The 21,170-nt window shown below is 39.3% G+C and overlaps 1 protein-coding gene across 1 annotated transcript; it reads right to left on the bottom strand.

Moving 5' to 3' along the window:
- Positions 1 to 2,812: 2,812 nt before the first annotated feature.
- On the bottom strand, positions 2,813 to 21,122 carry Ndufaf7 (NADH:ubiquinone oxidoreductase complex assembly factor 7). Its single transcript, XM_008822602.2, has 10 exons — positions 21,042 to 21,122; positions 20,674 to 20,837; positions 15,774 to 15,854; positions 12,949 to 13,059; positions 8,657 to 8,870; positions 7,865 to 7,923; positions 7,046 to 7,156; positions 5,172 to 5,315; positions 3,822 to 3,995; positions 2,813 to 3,378 (listed from the first exon to the last, which is right to left on the bottom strand). The coding sequence occupies exons 1-10, from the start codon at positions 21,076 to 21,078 to the stop codon at positions 3,163 to 3,165; spliced, it is 1,311 nt and encodes a 436-aa protein (XP_008820824.1). The 5' UTR covers positions 21,079 to 21,122; the 3' UTR covers positions 2,813 to 3,162.
- Between the last annotated feature and the right edge of the window lie 48 nt (positions 21,123 to 21,170).

Below are 21,170 nucleotides of genomic sequence, written 5' to 3'. Positions count from 1 at the left end.
GCACCTGCTGCATACGCAGGAGGACCTAAGTTTGGCTCCCAGCACCCATGTAAAAGCCAGGCACAGCAGTGTGTCTAAAACCCCAGTGTTTGGGGGAGGGAGGAATAGACACAGGAGGATTCTTGGTCACTGGCCAGCCAGCCCAGCCTAATTAATGAGCTGGGGGTTCAGAAAGATGCTGTCTAAAAAGAAAACAAGGTGGGTGGCAATGGAGAAAACAGCTGGCATCAGCCTCTGGCTCCACATGCATGTGCAGTACCCAAAATGGGATTGCAGGTGCTTATTAAAATGACTGCTGAGGCCCAAGTGCACAGATTTGCACACCCACATGTGCATGCACCACACACACACTAAAGCCCAGTCACTCTTCTTTAGACTGAGCTGCATAGTGTCAGTACTATTCTCAGTTAAGGAGAAGCAGAAAGAAAAAAAAAAAAAAAAACAGTTCATCACTCTGCCAATAAATTTCCAGTGTAGTTAACCTGTAAATACAAGACGTGGCTACTACTTTTTTCCTTAATCTTGTTATACGTCAGAGTTCGCAAAAAAATCACCAACACCACTTTAAGAAAAGTAGCAAGGTAAATTTTAATTTTCGACAGCCGGGTTGTCTATCTTGGGAGTAGAAGCAGCCCTGATGATTGTCGGGTCAGAGTTTTTATAGGATTACAGAAATATTATTCAAACAGGACATTTGTGAACCAATCAGGTTTGTACAACATAGCAGAACTTTGGGTCTATTTATCAACAACCAATCATTACACAGACAAGTGATACAGTCATATAACTTGGCAGTCAACTTTGTAATTTTAAAATTAGTCAACTTCCTAGCCATAACATGTATAGTTAAGAAAGCTGAAATCAGTAGTTACCGGGTGGTCATACAATAACAGGATAACAAGGTGGTCTTATGCCCTGTATCAAGGTGACCCAAAATAGCAAGTGGATTGCAGAAGCAAAAACAAGCTGGTTAGCCAGGTGTAAAATGTCTGGAATTAGCACATTCCATGATTCATGGCTAGGACAATTTTCCAAGACCCAAGGTTGCCCCCTTTTCCTTTTGGTGTGGAGCAAAGTTGCTGCTAAAATAGCTCTGACCAAAATCGAGTAACTTAGCTAAGTTTGCTGAGCCAGTTCAAATCTCTTTATATGATTGTGCTGCTAATAAATAACTCCTAAATAAAGCCCATTTCCAGCATTAATATAAAAGTTCTATGGATCTAAAAAAGTGAGAACTCAGTATAGAACTAAAATTTTATATTGATCTGAAAATAGAATGAGCTCTGTTTGGAAAGCTATTGTTTTTAGATAGTCTCCATTACTTATAACTCTTATTTAAGTACAAGTCAGGTTTATTGCAGTCTTTTTAACTGAGTTTTATTACCTTTTTCATAATATCTTTACTTAAGTCCACAGAGCATGGGTAAAAATTTCAAATTTCCCCATCTGTCTTGTTTTAGGGGACAAAGTCTCATTCTGTAGGCCTGGCTGGCCTGGAACTCTATGTAGACCAAGCTGGTCTCAATTTCATAGAGATCTGTGTGCTTCTGCCTCCAACCAAGTGCTGGGATTAAAGGCATGCGCCATCACATCCAGTTCTCCCCACCTCTGAATCCTACAGCCAGATTAGGACATTAATACTCCTTACCAGGCACCCTTTCCTTGTCTTTTCTGTGCATGTGCATATGCATACCAAAGAACAAAAAACTAAAAATCTACTATCATATTCATTTCTATGAAGTTATAAGTATCTCCTTCAGCAAAAGTAGACTTGTAACTATAGAAACTTTCACATCTGACTTTTTTTCCACTTACTAAATCTTAAGAGATCTATGTCAGAATATACTGCTTTATCTCATTTTTAAAAATAATATGCACCTGGACATGGTGGCTCACACCTTTAATCCCAACACTAGGGAGGCAGAGGCAGGTAGATCTCTGTGAGATGGAGGCCAGCTTGGTCTACATAGCAAGTTTCAGGCAGGCTAAGGCTACAGGGAGACCCCGTCTCAAAAAAATAATAAAACGGAGAGATGGCTCAGCAGTTAAGAGCACTGGCTGCTCTTGCAGAGGATCAATTCCCAGCACCCACATGGCAGCTGACAGCCATCCCTACCTTCAGTTCCAGAGGAATCAACACCCTCTTCCGACCTCTGTGGGCATTGCATGACATGGGTACACATACATGCAGGCAATACATTTATAAAAAAACAAATTTTAAATAAATTTTTAAAAATGTTATTTTTATGTGTATTAGTGCTTATAACTGCACCCGTGTTGTGCAATGCCCACAGAGGTCAGAAGAGGGCATCAGATTCTTTTGGAACTTGAGTTACAGATGGTTGTTAGCTGCCATGTGGGTGCTGAGAATTGAACCCGGGTCCTCTGTAAGAACAGTCAGTGCTCTTAACCACTGAGCTATCTCTCTAGACCCTAAAATAAAATATTTTAAATGAAATAATATGCAAATGTTTAATCAGATCCCTGAAAATAGCCATATTGCCTTATTTCCAGTTTCTAACAAACCAATGCTCATAAGTATTTTCTTTTCTTTTGGTCTTTTGAGACAGGGTCTCCCTCTAGTCCCAGCTTGCCTGGAACTCTTAGAGATCCACCTGCCTCTGCCTCCTGAGTGCTGGGATTAAAGGCATGTACCACCACACCCAATCTCATATGTATTTTTTTTAATTTAATTTCTTTTTTTAATTTTGTGTATTCATGTATTGCCTGCATGTAGGTAAGTACACCTGTATTATGCAATGCCGGTGGAGGTCAGAAGAGGCTGTCAGATCCCCTGGGACTAGAGTTATAGTTTTTAGCTGCCATGTGGGTTCTGGGATTTGAACCCAGGTCTTCTGCAAGAACAACCAGTGTTCTTAACTGTTGAGCCATCTCTCCAGCCCCCCTCATATGTATTTTCTAAAAGCAAAATAGAAATACAGCAACTTTATTAAACGGAACTGGCTTTTATGATAAATTACTAAGTATCAAGACTTGGTTATAACCCTGAAAGTTGTACAATTCTGATTGTCTTGACATAATAAAGGCTATTTTTGCCAGCTTCAAAAAGATAAAATACTTTGAACACTTAAGTTACCTTCAGTGTACAATTTTGATTTTTTTTTAAGCATACTGAGGAGTTATAAAGCCCAAGTTGAATTATCACCGCCAAGTGAGTTCATCAAAACCAGCAACAGATGATGTAGAGGGTTTTGACTGACAGGCATTCATCTCATGACTTCCACCATGAAGTCTCTGATGAGGCAGCAAGGCAAAGAAGTTAAATCTCTCTCCCATCTTCTTAGGATTCATTAACATTTCATACCCCCAAAGCAACTGCTGCCTCATTGATGGGTCATCTGATTTATCTAAAAGAACCTGAGGGGGGGAAAAATGTTTTAACAAAAGTCACCAGAAGAAAGAATTACTAGGTAGCTACAACACCATTAAGGATGTAAATGTTCAATACAGCAATGCCCAAAATGTGATTACGGGGTCCTTATTAAAATTGCATCTTTACCAAATAGCTCCCGGGTGATTTGCTTTATAAGAAGGTTGACGTGTCCTTGGAAGAACAGTTTATAAAATTCACATCCACGAACATGGTTTTCTTAAAAACAGGAATGCTATTTGGAAGACTTCATTCCACCTTACATGGAAGCTTAGAAAGCTGTGCCACACTCCAGTCTCATTTCTGCAAAGACTAGAACACCAAGAACCTACTGCTAAGCTACAGCAGCAGTAAGCCACTTGAGCTTAACTCAAATATTTTTTTCCTAATTTAATAATTTTTTAAATTAAGTAGTGAAGTAAACTATTACCTTCAGCCGGACGTCAATGCCCATATTTTTTAAGAATGTCCGTTGTTCTGTTGGACCCAGAGAGACTACTTTTCCTTGTACCATTCTGCGCAGATAACTGAAGTCCACATCAGCTGTTAGGTCTGCTGTTCCAGGAGCAATTAAGACATCATGAAGCTTGTGTCCACAAAACCCCTTGAACATAAAGAGTGCAGTTTTCCCTTTTCTAGTTAATATTATTGAGATCAAAGCAGAGGCATCATATTAATACATTTTTACTTGTCAATGTTAAAAAGTATGGCCTACATCTGTGGTTTAAAATCTATCAATAGTATCCTTCAAATGAAGGGATACATGAAAAACCCACTACCATACACAAAGTTGGAGATGTTTCCCTTAACATAAAGCTTTTAAACATTTCCGTTAATGTGATGATACAACAGAAGATATTTCATTAATACTGTAGGTGAACTCTGGTTATCAGAAGTGAGGTAGTGTTTTACAGAGTGTATCTGTCAACCATGTAGTCGGAATCACCTGAGCATATGTTGCTGTACTCCATCCAGACATGGTCAATCATAATCCTGGAGGTAAGGCTAGAGATCATCAATTTTAATATTCCCCCAGGTTTTGTGTGTATTTTTTTTAATTTTATTTATTTTTATATGTTTGAGTGTGTGGTCTGCATGTATGTTAAGTGTACGATATGTGTGCCTGGTGCTCACAGAGGCCAAGAGGGTGTTGGATCCCTGGAACTGGAGTTAAGGACAGGTATTATTATGTGGGTGCTGCGAATCAAACCCAGGTCCTCTGAAAAAGCAGTAAGTGCTCGTAATCACCGAGCCATCTCTCTAATCCCTTCCTAGGTTATTTAAATAATCTAGAAATAATCTAGAAAATTAGTAATATTATCTAGTTAAATATATTTAGAGAATATTCAATAGGGTTCATCATATTCAAAGGACATTTAAAGGGATGTTTAGGAAGAGTGAAAGAATAGACCTGGAAAGAATTAAAATACATGCTAATTTGACTGTCGGAGCTAGGTTAAATGTGCAAAGAAGTAACCTTTTTTTCTTTTTAAAATGAAGGCAAGGCTGTGAAGTTAACCTGAAGAAAATCTTGCCCAAAACTTTTACTATTCAGATGCTTACTAGGTTCTATGCATATCTTGGTTCTGCAACTATGGAAGACTATTTGTAACTTAGACCCCATTCAAAGGAAAGCCAGACACTGGAAGATCGAGGAATACTGGTCATTGTAACAACATGTATGAACATTAATTCAAAAATAATGGACTACAACAATGTTAGACAATATAAAAACCAAAGTTAAGACAAATAATGAAATCTGATCGATCATGATACATACTCGGAAGGTATCTGTCTTTGTTCCATCGTGACCATAATCAGCAATCAGTGCAGCGCCTCCAGTTAGGGAAATGCGTTGAGAAAGTTCCTGAATGATAGCCCCGGCATCAGGACATACTTCCACATGGTCCCTTGTTTCATCATGCTGCCAATGGAATGGTTAGAACCACAATAGATCACTTGAAAGGTTTTCACGTATATCTACAGTCAGCATTTTTTATTTACAATGAATTCAATATGACATGGTCTAGATAGCGTTGCACATGACATCCCTTTTATTATATAGAACTGGGTCCTTTGATGCTGTCTGTTAAGTATGCAGATATATCAATCTGTAAAAAGGCGTTTTTATGTACTTTGAACCTCCCATAACGCCAAGTGCAATACCATTTTATTGTAAAAGTATTTTCATGTAAAAATATGAATATGAAAATATGAATATATACACACAGTTTATGGGTTGAATGCATGAGGAAAGGCTGTCTGCCTAGAACAGAAACACTAACAGGGACAAAAAACTGTCAAAACAAAAACAATTATATGAATGCAATATAATCAAATTCTCAAGTATATTGTGTTGCCTTCTATAAGGGAAGAAAATACCACAGTGATATCCTGTATCTACAAACATCAGCTTATGAGCTAGTGCCAGTATCTTGAAAATTTGCTATTTTCATCATTATGAAAATCCATTGACTTTTACTCTCTCCTAACACCCTAAAAAATTGGATCATGATCTGCAGTGATGTTTTGCCTGTGGAGGTGCAGGTTTAATGGATGTAGAGGCAGGCAGACTTAGTTTATGGTTGGACCACAGCAACTATGACTATTCACTGGCAGACAAGTTACCTGGCCTTTCTGAGTCCATGGTCTCATATTACATACTGTAGGGCTGTGGTGAGGATTAAATAAACACTTAGCCCTAGTGCTATTAAATAAATTAGTGTAGCTATAAAAATTGATAAAGCCAGCATCTCCAAGCATCAGCTGACAAGCCTCGGGTTTCCATAGCTATTGTCCACACTACTTTAGACTGCTCTTCAAGATGACAACTGGCCCCCCTATGCCCTAGTTCAAGTGAAAGTAAAATTCTCTCCCTCTCAAGTGAATGCTAACCAAGTCAAGAAATTAAAGAATCACAGTTCCCAAGGCCACGATGTCTACAGGGGCGTTGGAAAGTATAGCTCTTGTTTTGCCTGCATGTGTGTAAATGCACCCATGTTGTGCAATGCCCGCAGGGGTCAGAAGAGGGCATCAGATTCCCCTGGAACTGGAGTTAGGGATGGTTGTTAGTTGCCATGTGGGAGCTGGGAATTGAGCCGGAGTCCTCTGCAAGAGCAGCTAGTGCTCTTAACCACTGAGCCATCTCTCCAGCCCCAGAATTATTTCTTAAGATCAATCTGTTTCCAATATATAATCAAATTTAGGTCTGGGTGCAAGTATGACTGAAAGCTATGCTCTCACCCAAATACAGTAATAATGATAGTAGAATTAAATGAGAACTTTTAGAGCAAAACCAAAATACTAATAAGCATCAATCAGCTGTTACTTTACTATGGTCTACATCACACTGCCTTTATAGGTACGGAACTCTACCTATAAAGTAGAGCACATGGCACCATTTATAACAGGAAACAGGAAAGGGACCTGGCTGAGTAACTGCTTACTAAGCACTGTCTTAACACAAGACATTAAGACAGCCCATGGAAAGACTTTAACCCATCCTCCTGATTCCAGGTCATCCGACTGACTGTTCATACAAAGCACCTCATGTGTTGCTAGCAGATCCCATTGGGAAGGAATGCTAAAACAGGAGCTAAAAGAAACAAGACTGCACTATTCCCAGACAAACAGAAGAAAAGCTCAAATTCATACTTGTATGAAGGCTTCTGCTGGGGTGGCACAAGGCGCCAAAACAAACCTCAGTTTATCAGAAACTTCTGGATCAATATCAATGAGTACTTCTCTCCATCCTTGTGGTGTTTTCTAGAAAAATAAAAATGAAAATACATATATATATATTTTTTTTGCACATTCTCAAAACTGCCTTTACCAAAAATACCTCTTAGCTCTCTCTTCCTACCATAACAGTTACAGCATACTTTCCTATGTAAAATTATTTAAATGTATTACTCATTTCCTTTGAACATGAGTACTCAAACAGACACAAACTATTGATATTACAGAGAAGCAGCAACAACAAATGAAGCCATAGAAGAAATCAAGCAGCACAATCTGCCCCCAAACAGAAGGCAAACAGGATGAGTAGTCAGATGCTGTGAAGAATAAGTTACTGCATAGTAGGAACTTCTCTTAGCCTCAGAAGCAGCTAGTAGACATGGCATATCGCCAAATCTTAAATCTCACAGAAAGAATAAACATTTTTAATCTGTGCAATCTTAAAAGACATGCCAAAATAAATCCTTCAACTGCACATACAGCAGTTCACTATCTTAGTTCTCTTACTTCTTTATCCCATATTAAAGAATTTGTAATAAATGTCCCAGGAGAATATTCTAGTTGATATTTCATTTTTGCTTCTCAATTATTCATATTCATGAAAATTCCAAGTGATAGTAACTTCAGCAAGCAGTGCTCACATGCTGAACCAGCACTGTCAGTGTTCACTATTACTTGGAGCTGTCTCCAAGGCCTTTTGGTACTCAACCATAAACATGACTTTTCCATCAATACCTGAAATTTATGGACAGGAAGAACATCAAAAAATTCATGTGCCAGATAAAAGCTGTACCCTATTTAGAAATACAAGAAAAGAAATTAATGATTCAGCCTTTCAAAGCAATTAATTCTGTTGAACATTAACACTGGAACCTGGAGTACTTCCGTATTATTCTCTTCATAGAAAACTCACTCTGAACAACATACAACAATTACTCCTCATTTTTCACATAACAACCTGAAAACTGAAATACCCCATCATCAGCTAAGTCTTCTATCATCACTAGGCCTATAAGAAATTATACTCAAATCTGTTAGCTGGGAAGGAAATGTGAACTTCATGAAACCATCTGAGAAATCTGAGACCGGGAATGGTTTCTGTGTCTTGCCCAAGACCATGTCACCAGCACCCTCAAAGACTCTAGGGAGTTTTTATCACCACACCTTTGCTTACCTTGAGGAAAATTTTCAAGAGATTAATTAGACTAACCCTACTGCTTCAGGCCATCTCATCATTAGTACAATTATAGCTACAGGGAAATGCTAAAAAGCACAGTGAAGATTTACATTTTGTTTTCTTACTTGTTCTTATGGGTTTTTTTTATATAAAAGTATATGAAATACACAGCTCAATTTTTAGGCAATCTTCTATTATAATGCTCTTTGCCAAGAAAAGTCAGCTACTCTCTACAGATATAGAACTTAGGAAAAATAATCTATTCTATTGCAGTAAAAGGTTATGGTCAACCGTCACTACTGTGAGGGGCTCTGACCAAAATTCCTTCCTTAATCAATATGAAGTAATACCTTTGGGAACATCCTTCAGATCTCGGTACCAGGAGATTGGAAGCCCAAATTTAGTAACACCTTTCATATACACCAGGGATTCAGCATCTCTCTCCAAAGGAATCTTCTCTTCAGTCAGCGTCAGTGCTTGAATCTCACTTAACTTTTGGCTCACCTCTACTAGATGTATTGAAATGTCACAGTTCTTCAGCACAGACCCAAGCTGACTGAACACCTAAATGCAAAAAGGAAAAAATACTGGCAAAATACAATGTGTCAAGTAGACAGGTTTTCTGACCGCTTTACATAGTAAGTTAGCCATGTCACAATAGAGATTTGGGGTATTTGTTTCTATCCCAAGTCACCTTCCTTGGGATATGATATAGAACAATCATAGCCTATTAGAGTCAGTAAGCATAATCTGTGTAAGAAATAAACTACACAACATGGTTTCCTAATGACAATTTATGATTAACAAATGAAAAGACTTAGCATTCACAAAAACAATGTTTCAGTCTATGAACTCTAAAAGACCAAAGAAATAAAATATATATATAGCATTGATTTCTATAAAGCCTGCATGTAAAAGCCTCTATGAAATAAACTGGTCTTTGAGTTGGTAAAACCTTGTCCTTAAAACTAAATTAAATGGCACCAATGACTTGACACCTTGACTCTGAGATTTTAACACATTTTCAATTTTTTCTTAGTACACAACAGCTTTTTACCATTGTAAACATGCAGGACAAAAAAGAAAATTACTTACAGTTTTCAATGGTAAAGCATAAAGGACATCAATTATTGTTCACTTGAATTGAATTTTCACTATTTACCTTTGAGACTATAAATACAGACCAATCATTTGAACCGGATGGTGTTTTCAAATTTGGTTATGAAGCTGGGCATGGTGGCGCACACCTTTGATCCCAGCACTGAGAGGCAGAGGCAGATCTCTGTGAGTTCAAGGCCAGCCTGGTCTACATTGTAAGTTCCAGGCCAGCTAGGACTACAGGGCGACCCTGTCTCAAAAAGACCAAAACAAACAAACAATCAAATTTAGTTATGAGATGAAACTATATATGAAGGACTTCCCAAAAGAAAAATCTTTCCAAAATAAAGTCAAAAATTAAAGAGCTGTAATACTTGGGGGGGGGGGTATTTTCTTTCCATCCCTTTGAATTCTTTTACTCCAAAAATTCTTAGGACTCCATCTTAAAGAAATACGCCTTATGTATTTTAAGGACTGTCGGCCTGATTTTGAAAGTACCTGGAATTTCAAGAAATTATTATTTTTATTTTATGTGTATGAGTGTATTGGCTACATGTGTTAAGTGCACCCATATCGTGCAACATCCACAGAGGTCAGAAGAGGGCATCAAATCCCCCTGGAACTGGAGTTACAAATGGTTGTTAGCCATCACCATGTGGGTGCTGGGAACCAAACCTGGGTCCTCTGTAAGAGCAGCCAGTGCTCTTAACTAATGAGTCATCTCTCCAGCCCCAAGAAAAAATTATTTTTTTAAGTTTATTTATTATTTTTATTTTATGTGTATGAGACTTATGCCTGCATGTAGGTAAGTGCACCCATGTCATGCTCCTGCTCAAGGAGAAAGTCCACCCTCTTCTGGATGCTACAGGAATTTCATGGCATAGGTACACTTTTGTAATTATAGGCAAAGTATTCATACACATAAAATAAGAATAAAATATCTAACACAGGGCCTGGAGAGATGGCTCAGTGGTTAAGAACACTGGCTTTTCTTGCAGAAGACCCGGGTTCAAATCTCAGTAGCCACAAGGCAGATAACAACTGTCCCTAACTCCAGTTCCAGGGGATCTGACAGCCTCTTCTGTTGTCCACAGGCATTGCACAACATGGGTGCACTTACCTACAGGCAGGCAATACACACATACACATAAAATAAAAATAGTAAAATATTAAAACCTTATTACAGTCAAATGACTATCAATTTAAAAATATAAAATAAAGTCTTGGAAATTTAGATGAGTGTTTTGTTTTTTGTTTTTTGTTTTTTTTGTCTTTTTGCGACAGGGTCTCCCTGTGGCCCCAAATGTCCCAGAACTATGTAGACCAGGCTGGCCTCAAACTCACAAAGATCTGCCTGCCTCTGCTGGGATTAAAGGTGTGAGCCACCACGCCCAGCCTAGATGAGTGATTTTTCTTTCAAATATAATCAAGATTCCTATTTGTCATATGTTTATATATTTTCTTTCTAGAAACTTCAATTTTACATTCAGGCAAAAAATCACATCACATAAAAAAATTAAATCTATAATGATTATTTTGTTTTTCACATTGAATTGCCAAGAACCCACAAAATAAGTCCCAAAAGACTAATGGGTTTCAAAATAACAAAATCTAATAAGTATTAGAACTCTTGAAATCTATAAATATTACTTATCCCTTTAAATATTTTATGAAGTACTAAATAGAATGAAAGAATGATAAAAGCATATTCACCATCTGGGCAGGGGAGATGGCTGAGTTGGTAAACTGCTTGGTGTGCAAGCATGAGGACCTGAGACTACGCTTAGCACCCATGTAAAACAGCTGGGCACGGTGGCATGCACCTATAATCCCAGTCCCAGGGAAGCAGAGACAGGGGGATTCCTAGAGCTTTCTTACCAGTCAGCCTAGCCCAATCAGCAAACTCCCGGTTCAGTGAAAGACCCTGTCTCAGTATAAGTGAAGGACACTAGAGAAAGACACTCAACCTCAACCTCTAACCCTATATACACATCTAGCATGTGCACATAGAAATGGGACATGAGCAAGCCTTTAAAGCCTCCTCTCCACCCCCAGATGCCACTATCTCCATAATCACTTTCTGACTTCTCTTTATGAACGTGAGCAAATATATTTATATCAACAAATACAGATTGTTTGCTGTTCACATTTTTGGATTTAATGTAAACAAAATCATGATATGAATTGTTTTACAAGTAGCTAGTTGACTCAGTACCTTGTTTCATTGTAAGTATGGCTGCATTTTGATTTCATTTACTCTTACAGAAGTTGGTATTCCGCTAGATGGCTGTACCAGTTTACTGATTCATTTTCCTACTCTAGGCATTTGGGTTGTTCCCCGGTTTTTGCTATTCTAAACAAGACTGTTATCTTCTTGTACACACATTTTGGTGTGCATACACTTCTGTCTCTAGAGTGACTAGCAGTAAAACTGTGCACCATACAATAGAAGTAACTGATACAAATGATATCCAGCAACTAATCTAAGTGGCTGTACCAACCAGTATATGAGAATTGCCATGGTCCCACATATCTTCATCCTTACCAATACCAGGTCTTGACACTCTATTTCCAGCCTGGTGAGGGTTACAAAGGTATCTCACTGTGACTTTTTCATTTACCTGACTACCAAAAACTACGTAATTCTTTGTTTTTATTAGCCATTTGGATTTTCTTTTTTTTAATATTTTATTTATTATTTTTATTTTATGTGTATGCGTGTATTGCCTGCATGTAGGTAAGTGCACCTATGTCGTGCAATGCCCGCAGAGGACAGAAGAAGCTGTTAGATGCCCTGGAACTGGGGTTACGGACAGTTGTTAGCTGCCATGTGGGTGCTGGGATTTGAATTCAGGCCTGCAAGAACAGTCAGTGTTCTTAACCACTGAGCCATCTCTCCAGCCCCTTTTTTTTTTTTTGGACTTTCTTTTATGAAGGATCTGCTCACATCTTTGACCTGTTATTTCTTCTTATTGATTTAAAGGAGTTCTTTACCTCTATTTCTTTCTGATTATACTGTTACAAATACCATCTTCCACTCTGTGAGTCATCATTCTATAGCAGCTTTCAAAAACAAAAGGTCCTTATTTCTATAATGAACAAAGAGCTACTGATTGTAATGTAGTTGAAATCAGTAATCTTTTCCTTTATGGCTTCTACTTTTTATATAATTAGAAAACTTTAGTCTGGCATGGTGGCAAACACCTATAACCCCATCACTTAAGAGGCAGCAGCAAGAGTTTGAAACCAGCTTGGGCTACATAGCAAGATTCTGCCTCAAAAACAAGGAAAAAAAAAAGTTAACCTATGCAGATGACAAAATAGTCTATAATATCATCTGAGCATTTCATATTTTAGCTTTTACATTCTTCCTCCCCCCATTTTTAAGCTTATAGACAATAAGTAACGAGCTATTACAGTACTCTGACATTGTGTTTTAGGTAAGAATTATAAAATCAAAGAAGTAGGGCTGAAAGCTGAGAATAAAATTTGGAAAAATAGTAAGATTAGCTACATGACTTAGAGACATTCTTTTATTACCTACCCTCAAAATATCTCCTGTGAGGGTACCCCGACCTGGGCCCAGCTCCACCAGCTGAAAAGCTGCACTTTTTCCAGAGCTCATCCATTCACTCACAAACCATATCCCTAGAAGCTATGACAAGGAAAGACATTAAAACATTATAAAGTATAAAGTATACCACAACATAAAACTCTACATAAATATGTACTTTATCAGAAAACAAAATGTATACAAATGACTATACAACTTACTTGATATGCATCTATATACACAGGTAGGAACCTGACTGGGGCTATTTCACAACATACCACATAGGAAGCTCAACATCAAAGCAAATAGTAACATAGCCTCCTCTATAAAAGGCCCCAGTCATATCACTTTTCAGGGAAGATATCACAGAAAAGTATTTGAAAACAAGAAGACATAAGAAAGCAAAGAAAAAGCCCAATACTAGGAATGGGCTCCTTTCAAAGCTGTTGACCAGAGGTCCCATAGACCCTCAAACAATACTGGCCCTTGCTCCTGTTCTTGGTTACCCACCAGAACAGAAAGACCCTACTGCTGAAGACTATATACATGAGCTGTAGAACAAACAAGAAGAAACTGAGTGGGTACTGACTTCAAAGCATCTCTACTAGCTAGTTTCCATAGTGCTGGAAGGTGCTCTGTAAGCTACCAAAAAGTAATCATCAACCATGACCAGCTGTGAATCCTGCAATCTACATCAACAATTTGCCTGGCAAGATATGCCAACTGGTCCAATAACGGCATGTTATAGGAGCAACCAATCACTTTCTGATTGGATTTAAGGTTTGCTTCACAAAATGGAGCCCATACCTGACACTGATGTCAAACCTAGAAACCTGTAGCTAGACAGGTCACAGGCCTTAGCGGAGAGCCTACTACTACTATTCTGCTAAAGAGACATAATATTACACTGACTCCTAATGACATGTCCATAGATTAATTCATCTCTCAATGCTCATTGAGAAACTGCCTCATGCAGCAGATAGTGATTAACACAGAGACCCACAACTGGCCAATGTACAGAGTACAAGAGACTGCAGAGTGCTATCCCTGAATCAAATCTCTGCCACCCAAGGCTCAGGGATAATTGTGGAAGAAAGGGAAGAAAGATTATAAGAGCCAGAGATGGTAGATGACTGGTCTCAAAGCTGGTTCTATAGGGAAGTGATAGAACGAGTATGAGGTGGGGCCTAGTGCAAGGTCCTTATAGTCACTGGGGCATGAAGGGGACTATGAGGCACTGATCACCTTGCTCTTTTTATTTTTTGTTTCCTGGACATGAAGTTAGTGATTTTGCTCCACCATGAACTCATTTTGTTTTGTGTTATCTTGTTGTGTTTGTTTTGTTTAGTTAAGACAGGGTCTTCTTGTAGCCCCAGTTGGCTTGAACTCACTACATAACCAGGCTAGACTCAATCTCATGAAGATTTGCCTGCCTGTGCCTCCCGAGTGGTGAGATCAAAGGAGTATGCCACCAGGCTTGGCTCCACCATGCACTCTTATAATAAAGCTGCCTAACACAGAGCCAAAAGAACAGGGCCAATTGATAATAGACTAAGACCTCCAAAACTGTGAGCTAAAATAAACCTTCTCTCTTTGAAAAAAAGGGGGCAGGGAATGAGGGGACTGGAGAGATGGCTCAGCATTTAAGAGTACTATTGTTCTTGCAGAGGACGAGGGTTCAATTGCCAGCATCCACATGGTGACCAATAACTGTCCATAACTCCAGTTCCAGGGGATCCCATGTCCTCTTCTGACCTCCAAAGGCATTGCATGACATGGGTGCACTTACCTACATGCAGACAATACACTCATAAAATAAAAATGCAATTTAAAAAACATAGGAAATTCAACTATGCCATATCTTCTTAAATTTAAAATTACTACACAACCCTTTGATATAATTAATACCTCTCAAACTTAGATTTAACTTCCACTTATGTACGATTTCCTGTTTTTAAATCATCAAATGTATTTTATGGAAATAAATGAGGGAAGATTCTCTCCTCTGTACATTTTGTTATTTGGAGACAAGGCCTTACTATGTAGCCCTAGAACTTGCTATGCAGACCAGGCTGGCCTCAAACTCACAGAGATCTACCTTGCTCTGCTTCTCAAATGCTGGAATTAAGGGTGTGAGCCACCATGCCCAGCAGTCTGCTTCCTTTTTTTTTTAATACTTTATTATTTTTATTTTATGTGTATGAGTATATTGCCTGCATATAGGTCCATGCACCCATGTCATAGTGCAATGCCCAAGGAGGTCAGAAGAGGGCTTTGGATTCCCCTGGAACTGGAGTTAAGGACGGTTCGTAGCCACCATGTGGGTGCTGGGACTTGAGCCCGGGTCCTCTGCAAGAGCAGTCAGTGCTCTTTACCGCTGAGCCATCTCTCCAGCCCAGATTATGTTTCTTAAAGGGAGACTTCCACTATAACTAGGTTAAATCATGGCTGGGACTTTTAGAGATAACCTTGATTCTATCTCAGTGTTTTTTGGTTTTGGGGTTTTTTTCTTTTTATCATTTCTCTCTTCCTCTTTCCAATCTCACATTTCACTTGGTTCTCCGCTTTTCAAACCTTACTTCTCCTTCCTTCTCTCTCCATTTCCTTTTCTACAGTGAAGTCTGAACTTTTCAAATGTCCTCACCATCATTTTCTTCTATTGCCTCTAAAAAAAACTAAATGTTTGATGAACCGCAAAAATAACTGCCCTCCCCTCAAAGAAAGTCATAAAACACTCTTACAGACTAATATAGCTTGGTCTGTCCCCAAGTACTTATGCCATTCATGCCCTTTATAGTATGCACACTGGGTATTACCTCTCCAAAGATCTGACTTATTTCAGGTGAAGTGATGAAATCTCCTTTTTCTCCTAGCATATCATTATGTATATAATATCCCTGAATAAAAAGAGAAAATGGAAAATATTAATTTTCAAATAAAGCCTTCAGAAATAGTCCTCCAAAATCTTATATAAGGAAGTAATTATTTACCATAAAAGTTCTCTCTAAATAACCAAGATGGGCTTGGTGGTACATACCTTTAATCCCACACTCAGGAGGCAGAGGCAGGCAGATCTGTGTGTGATGGAGGACACCCGGGTCTACATAATGAGTTCCAGGTCAGCTGAGGCTACAGAGAGAACCTGTCTCAAAAAATAAATAAATAACTAAAAATAACAACAAAAAGGACAGTGAATCCAAATTTTACACAGTAATAGTAATTTTGCAAAACTGGCAGAAAAACAATTAGTCATCAAGTAGAAGGGTTGAAGCCACACAATGTTCATCTCTGCTCTTCGTCCCTCTCCTAGCTCTCACAAGCCAACACAGTAAGACCCTCATTACTCCTGTAGCCTCCTCTCCCAAATTAGTTTTGCCTTATAGTCATGTTCTGTTTCTGACTTCACTGAAGATTACATGAAGTGTTCTCAATGTGAAAACCCACTCAGCTGTACTCTTGTGACTATGTACTTTTTATAGACTAAAAAGGTAGGTTATTGTTTTTTAATTAACCCTGCTTGTCCATGCTTCCACACCACTGCAATCTCTCACTTTTCTTCCCTTTTAATTTCTCCTTAGCGATATTGACCCTTTTAGCTACTCAAATGCCATCTTCACTGACCTCTTTCTCCCAAGACTTCAAACCTAAAACTAAACCCAGTGCTTTTTCATATGTCTATCACTTTATTGATCAGAAGGTGTAACTATTTGGGGGAGAAGACAATGTCTTATGTATCTTCATATCCCAATTTTAGCATAATGCTTAACTTTCAAGAAAGTCTGCATACTGCATAGCTTTTATTTTAAAACTTCCTTATGTCCAGGGAGGATGGTGGTGATGGCCTATAACCCCAGTACTCAGAAAAAAGAGGCAGGAGGATTGCTGCAAGTTTGAAGGCAACCTGGCATGCACAGTGAGTTCCAGGACAGCCAAGGGCTACACAGGAAGACTAGGTCTTAGGATAAAATAAACAAAAAAATTCTCATGCATTCTCAAGTCCAGGGCTGGTTGGCTGGCTTTATTTCTTCCTTTCCTCCTTTCTTTCTTTCTTTCCTTTCTTTTTTCTTTTCTTTTCTTCCTCCTCCTCCTTCTTCTTCCTCTTTCCTATCCTCACCTCCCCGCCTTTCTTAACACAGGGTATCACTACATAGCTCTGGCTGTCCTGGATCATGTTATGCAGAGCAGGCTGGCCCCTGCCTCCCAAGTGCTGAATTAATGGTATGTGCTTCTAGAGCTTCTTAAACTTTTTCCACTTGTAAACCCTTTTCACCCAAGAAACTTTTATGTGATTCCAAACATGTAGGTATTATAAAATTGATATACAAATGAAACATTTATTGATGATACTTATAAATTATTTTTAAATAGTTCTTAGGAATACATTGATTTTTATCATTTACTAAAGAAAAGACAAGGCCAGGAGTGGTGGTGTACACCTCATACCCCAGCAATCGTGAGGCAGAGGCAAGATCTCTGAGATCCAGGCCAGCCAGGGCTACAGAGAGGCCCTGTCTCAAAAAGCCAAGGAGGGAAAAAAGTAAAAGAAAAAGAAAGAGAAAAGCGAATGTGTGTACTTATGAGATGAATATGCTTATTTATTTTTACATAAAGAAATCTTTCTTGAACATTTGATATGGCAAGTCATAGAACAGTTGCCAATACTTTTCAGAATAGATCAATATTTTTATTTTATAATCAAGCTGAGAATGCCACTTCACATAGTACAAATAGTACAAAATTGCATAAGTTTATTTTGGGCCATTCCAGAAATTGTTGGAAATTCTTTCCTAATTCGAAGCCAAAATTCATTTAGTAATTTTTTTGTGAAACTCGTGTCAGTACCTCAAGCATCTATTTTCAAATCAAATGTTATAACACAATCCAAAGACATACTAATTGATACTTTGATGGTGAGAAAATATTAAAATGTCTTGTTAGTCCTCTGATTAAGCCATCCTGGGTTTTTTTTGTTGTTGTTTTTTTTTTTTTTAGACAGTTTTCCTGTAGCCCAGCTAGCCTTGAACTCACAGAGATCCACCTGCCTCTGCCTTCCAGGACTGGATTAAAGGTGTGGACCACCACACCCAGCTTGCCATTATGTTTTTATAAGAGCAGAAAACTTGGGCTGGAGAGATGCCACTGGCTGCTCTTGCAGAGGACCAGGTTCAATTCCCAACACCCACGTGGCGGTTAACAACCATCTGTAACCGCAGTTCAAGGAGAACCCAACACCCTCTTACACAGAGGCAGGCAATACACTCATATACATAAAATTTTAAAAAAAGAGAAGAAAACTTTGTGTGTAACAGTGGAAACACTGCAGTTTATAACATCCAATGGCTTCATTGGTACTGTGAAGCATGTAGTACAGAGTGTACATACTGTGTTCAGGAGCAAGGCTGCACTTTCAGAAAATTTTACTGTTGCCAAATTTTTCACAATCCCCAAATGGGATCATGACTCACAGTTTAAGACGGTCGGCTTTATTCTACCACTTCACACTTAGTAGCAGGCTGTGGACTTCTATCCTGTGCGAGAATTAATCCATGTTCTAGAGTACACTTCCTCAGCTCCCTGAGCCCAGCTGGCCTCCACCAGCCTCCAATGGATATTCCAAACCCCAAACCCGTGTGAAAATCAGTGGGTCACAAGACAAAACAAAAAGACATAAAGGTGTGAAATGGTTTTGTAAGGAAGAAAGGAGGCTGATAGGGTGACAGAGAGATAAGAGAGGACAGAGGTAATCAGAATGCATTCAGCTGTGTAGGAAACTTCCAAAAAACAATTTTAATTTTAAATTAAAAAAACGAAAAACAAGAAAACTCATCAAAGTAAAAACAGGGGCTGGAGAGATGGCTCAGCAGCTCAGCTCAAGGACTGGCTGTTCTTGCAGAGGACTCAGGTTCAAATCCCAGCACCCACATGGCAGCTAAAAACCATTCCTAACTCCAGTTCCGGGGGGAATCCAACACCCTCTTCTGACCTCCGAGGGCACTGCACAACACAAGTGCACTTACACACAGGCAGGTAATACACTCATACACAATAAATAAATTTAAAAAAAAAAATACTTTTTTAAAGAAAGAAAAAAACATACCAGGTAGGGATGAGCAGTGATATTTTTGAGATACCTGTGATACTTTCCATTGATGACAAAGTCACAGGCACTGCTGATGTTACTAGGTGTTGCCTATGTTCATAGCTGAAGAAATGCTATATAAGAAGTTAATGAAGACACAGGAGTAAATGTTTTGTGATTCAAGGTCATAAAGTTTCATATTTCTATTCAGAGATTTTTCAGGCTAAGAACTTCAACACTAAATTTTAGAATCACTCCAAGTCTTAATGCTGGGAAACCTTTTGTCAGTACACTTCCACTGGTTCCTTAAATTTAAACACTAGCTGTACACTGATGACAATAAAATTTATGTATTTTCATCCTGAACTCTGGACTTCTCTAGCCAACTGCCTACTTAATCACCTGGATATCACCACTAACTGAGCACCTGTGAGTCCACTCCTATCGCAAATCCCCATCCCCAGTACTCCAACCTGGTCCCTTTGTCTTGACAATCTCAACGGAAGGCACCAACATCACCTAATTGCTCATGCTAAAATTCTAGGAATCGGTCTGGATCCCTTTCTTTCTTTGCCCTTCTATAACTATCAGCAAATCCTATGAGTCCAGTACATTTCCAAACCATCCACTTTTTACCTTGTTTCTACTAGCTTGCTAGTGTGAGCCACCTACATACTGGTACACTGCCTACAAGCATTAAAATACTCTGCCTTTAAGAAACTCTCAACACTTGAAACACACTACCATATCCAATAGCAATAGACCAAACCAATCCCAGAGTTCCACAGAAGTCATGTTTATTTAATGCAGGCGAAATACTCTGCAATAAAGAACTACAGTCTTTTATTGCTTGTAGATAAGGCAGTCCAATTAAATCCTAAAACAGGAAAGCCCCAGACTCTTCATTCTCAAGATCCAGAGCGTGTTTCCATGCCTACAGAAGTCACTCCAGGACACACAAAAGAATTTTTCCTCAGGCAATAAATTTTTATCTTCCCTTCAGTTGCCTATTGAAAATTATAGATAGAGGGGTGGAGAGATGGCTAAGCGGTTAAAAACACTGGTTGTTCCAATCCCAGCACCCACATGGCAGCGAACAACTGTCCATAACTCCAGTCCCAGGGGATCCCACAGCCTCTTCTGACCTCCGCAGGCATTGCACGACACGGGTGCACTTACCTACATGCAGGTAATACATGCACACACATAAAATAAAAATAATAAATAAAATCTCTTTTAAAAAAAGAAAATTATAGGTAGATATAGACATACATACATACATACATCTAAGAATTCCATACTCACTTCAAATTCATGCCATAACATCCTTCCCCTGCTTGCTAAGGAGGGCCCTTCTCGAATTCCCTTCTGGCAAAAAAAATGCACAACCCCAATAGAAAGTCATCGTCCTTTAACTCATAAATTCCAAACTACATTCTGTCTCCTGAACACCTTGGAAAGTGTCCTAGCCTCTTTATTGGCACTGCCCTTGACTTAACCCAGCTCCTATCAACTGACGAAACTATCTCCAGGACTTCAGAGATCTCTCTTCCCTTGTAAGGCTCTCCGCTGCTGGGGCTCAGGACCTTCGGGCTCCTCGGTGCACACATCCCGCATGACTCGCACTCCAAGCATACCTTGGCTGGGTTGGTCAACACCTCCTTCATGTATTCCGCCACAGAGATGGGGCCAGTAGACTTAATTTTATACATAAGATGCCGCAGCATCGGTGTCACCGGGTTGCTTTCTGCCGGCTCATTTCCGGAACTGAAGCATTTCCCTCTCCAAAGACGGGGAATGACTGAAAAACATGATTAAACACCACGCATTAGAAATCGTTCCTTTTACACTTGCAAGCAGCCCCGCCACCCACACAGCCTCGACTGCTGCCGGGCTTCCAGCTCCAGTCCCGAGCGCCTTCGGAGCACCGGGATGCAATTAAGGAACTCGGGACCCACGCTACGCAGTTTCCATGGAAACACGGTTCTACCCTAGGGACGCTTACCCGCGCGGACAACCCCACACCGCACTAGAACGCTCATAGCTAAAGCTCACAGCGGCCAGGCTCCGCCCTGGGGCGGGATTATGGTCACTTCCTAGAGATGACACCCCCCCCGGCAGGAAATACGTCACG

This window comes from Nannospalax galili, unplaced genomic scaffold, assembly GCF_000622305.1.
Source record: "Nannospalax galili isolate Female #2095 unplaced genomic scaffold, S.galili_v1.0 scaffold88, whole genome shotgun sequence".
Taxonomy (NCBI): domain Eukaryota; kingdom Metazoa; phylum Chordata; class Mammalia; order Rodentia; family Spalacidae; genus Nannospalax; species Nannospalax galili.
Note: the sequence above shows the minus strand (reverse complement) of the source record. Positions and strands in the feature narration are given on the sequence as shown.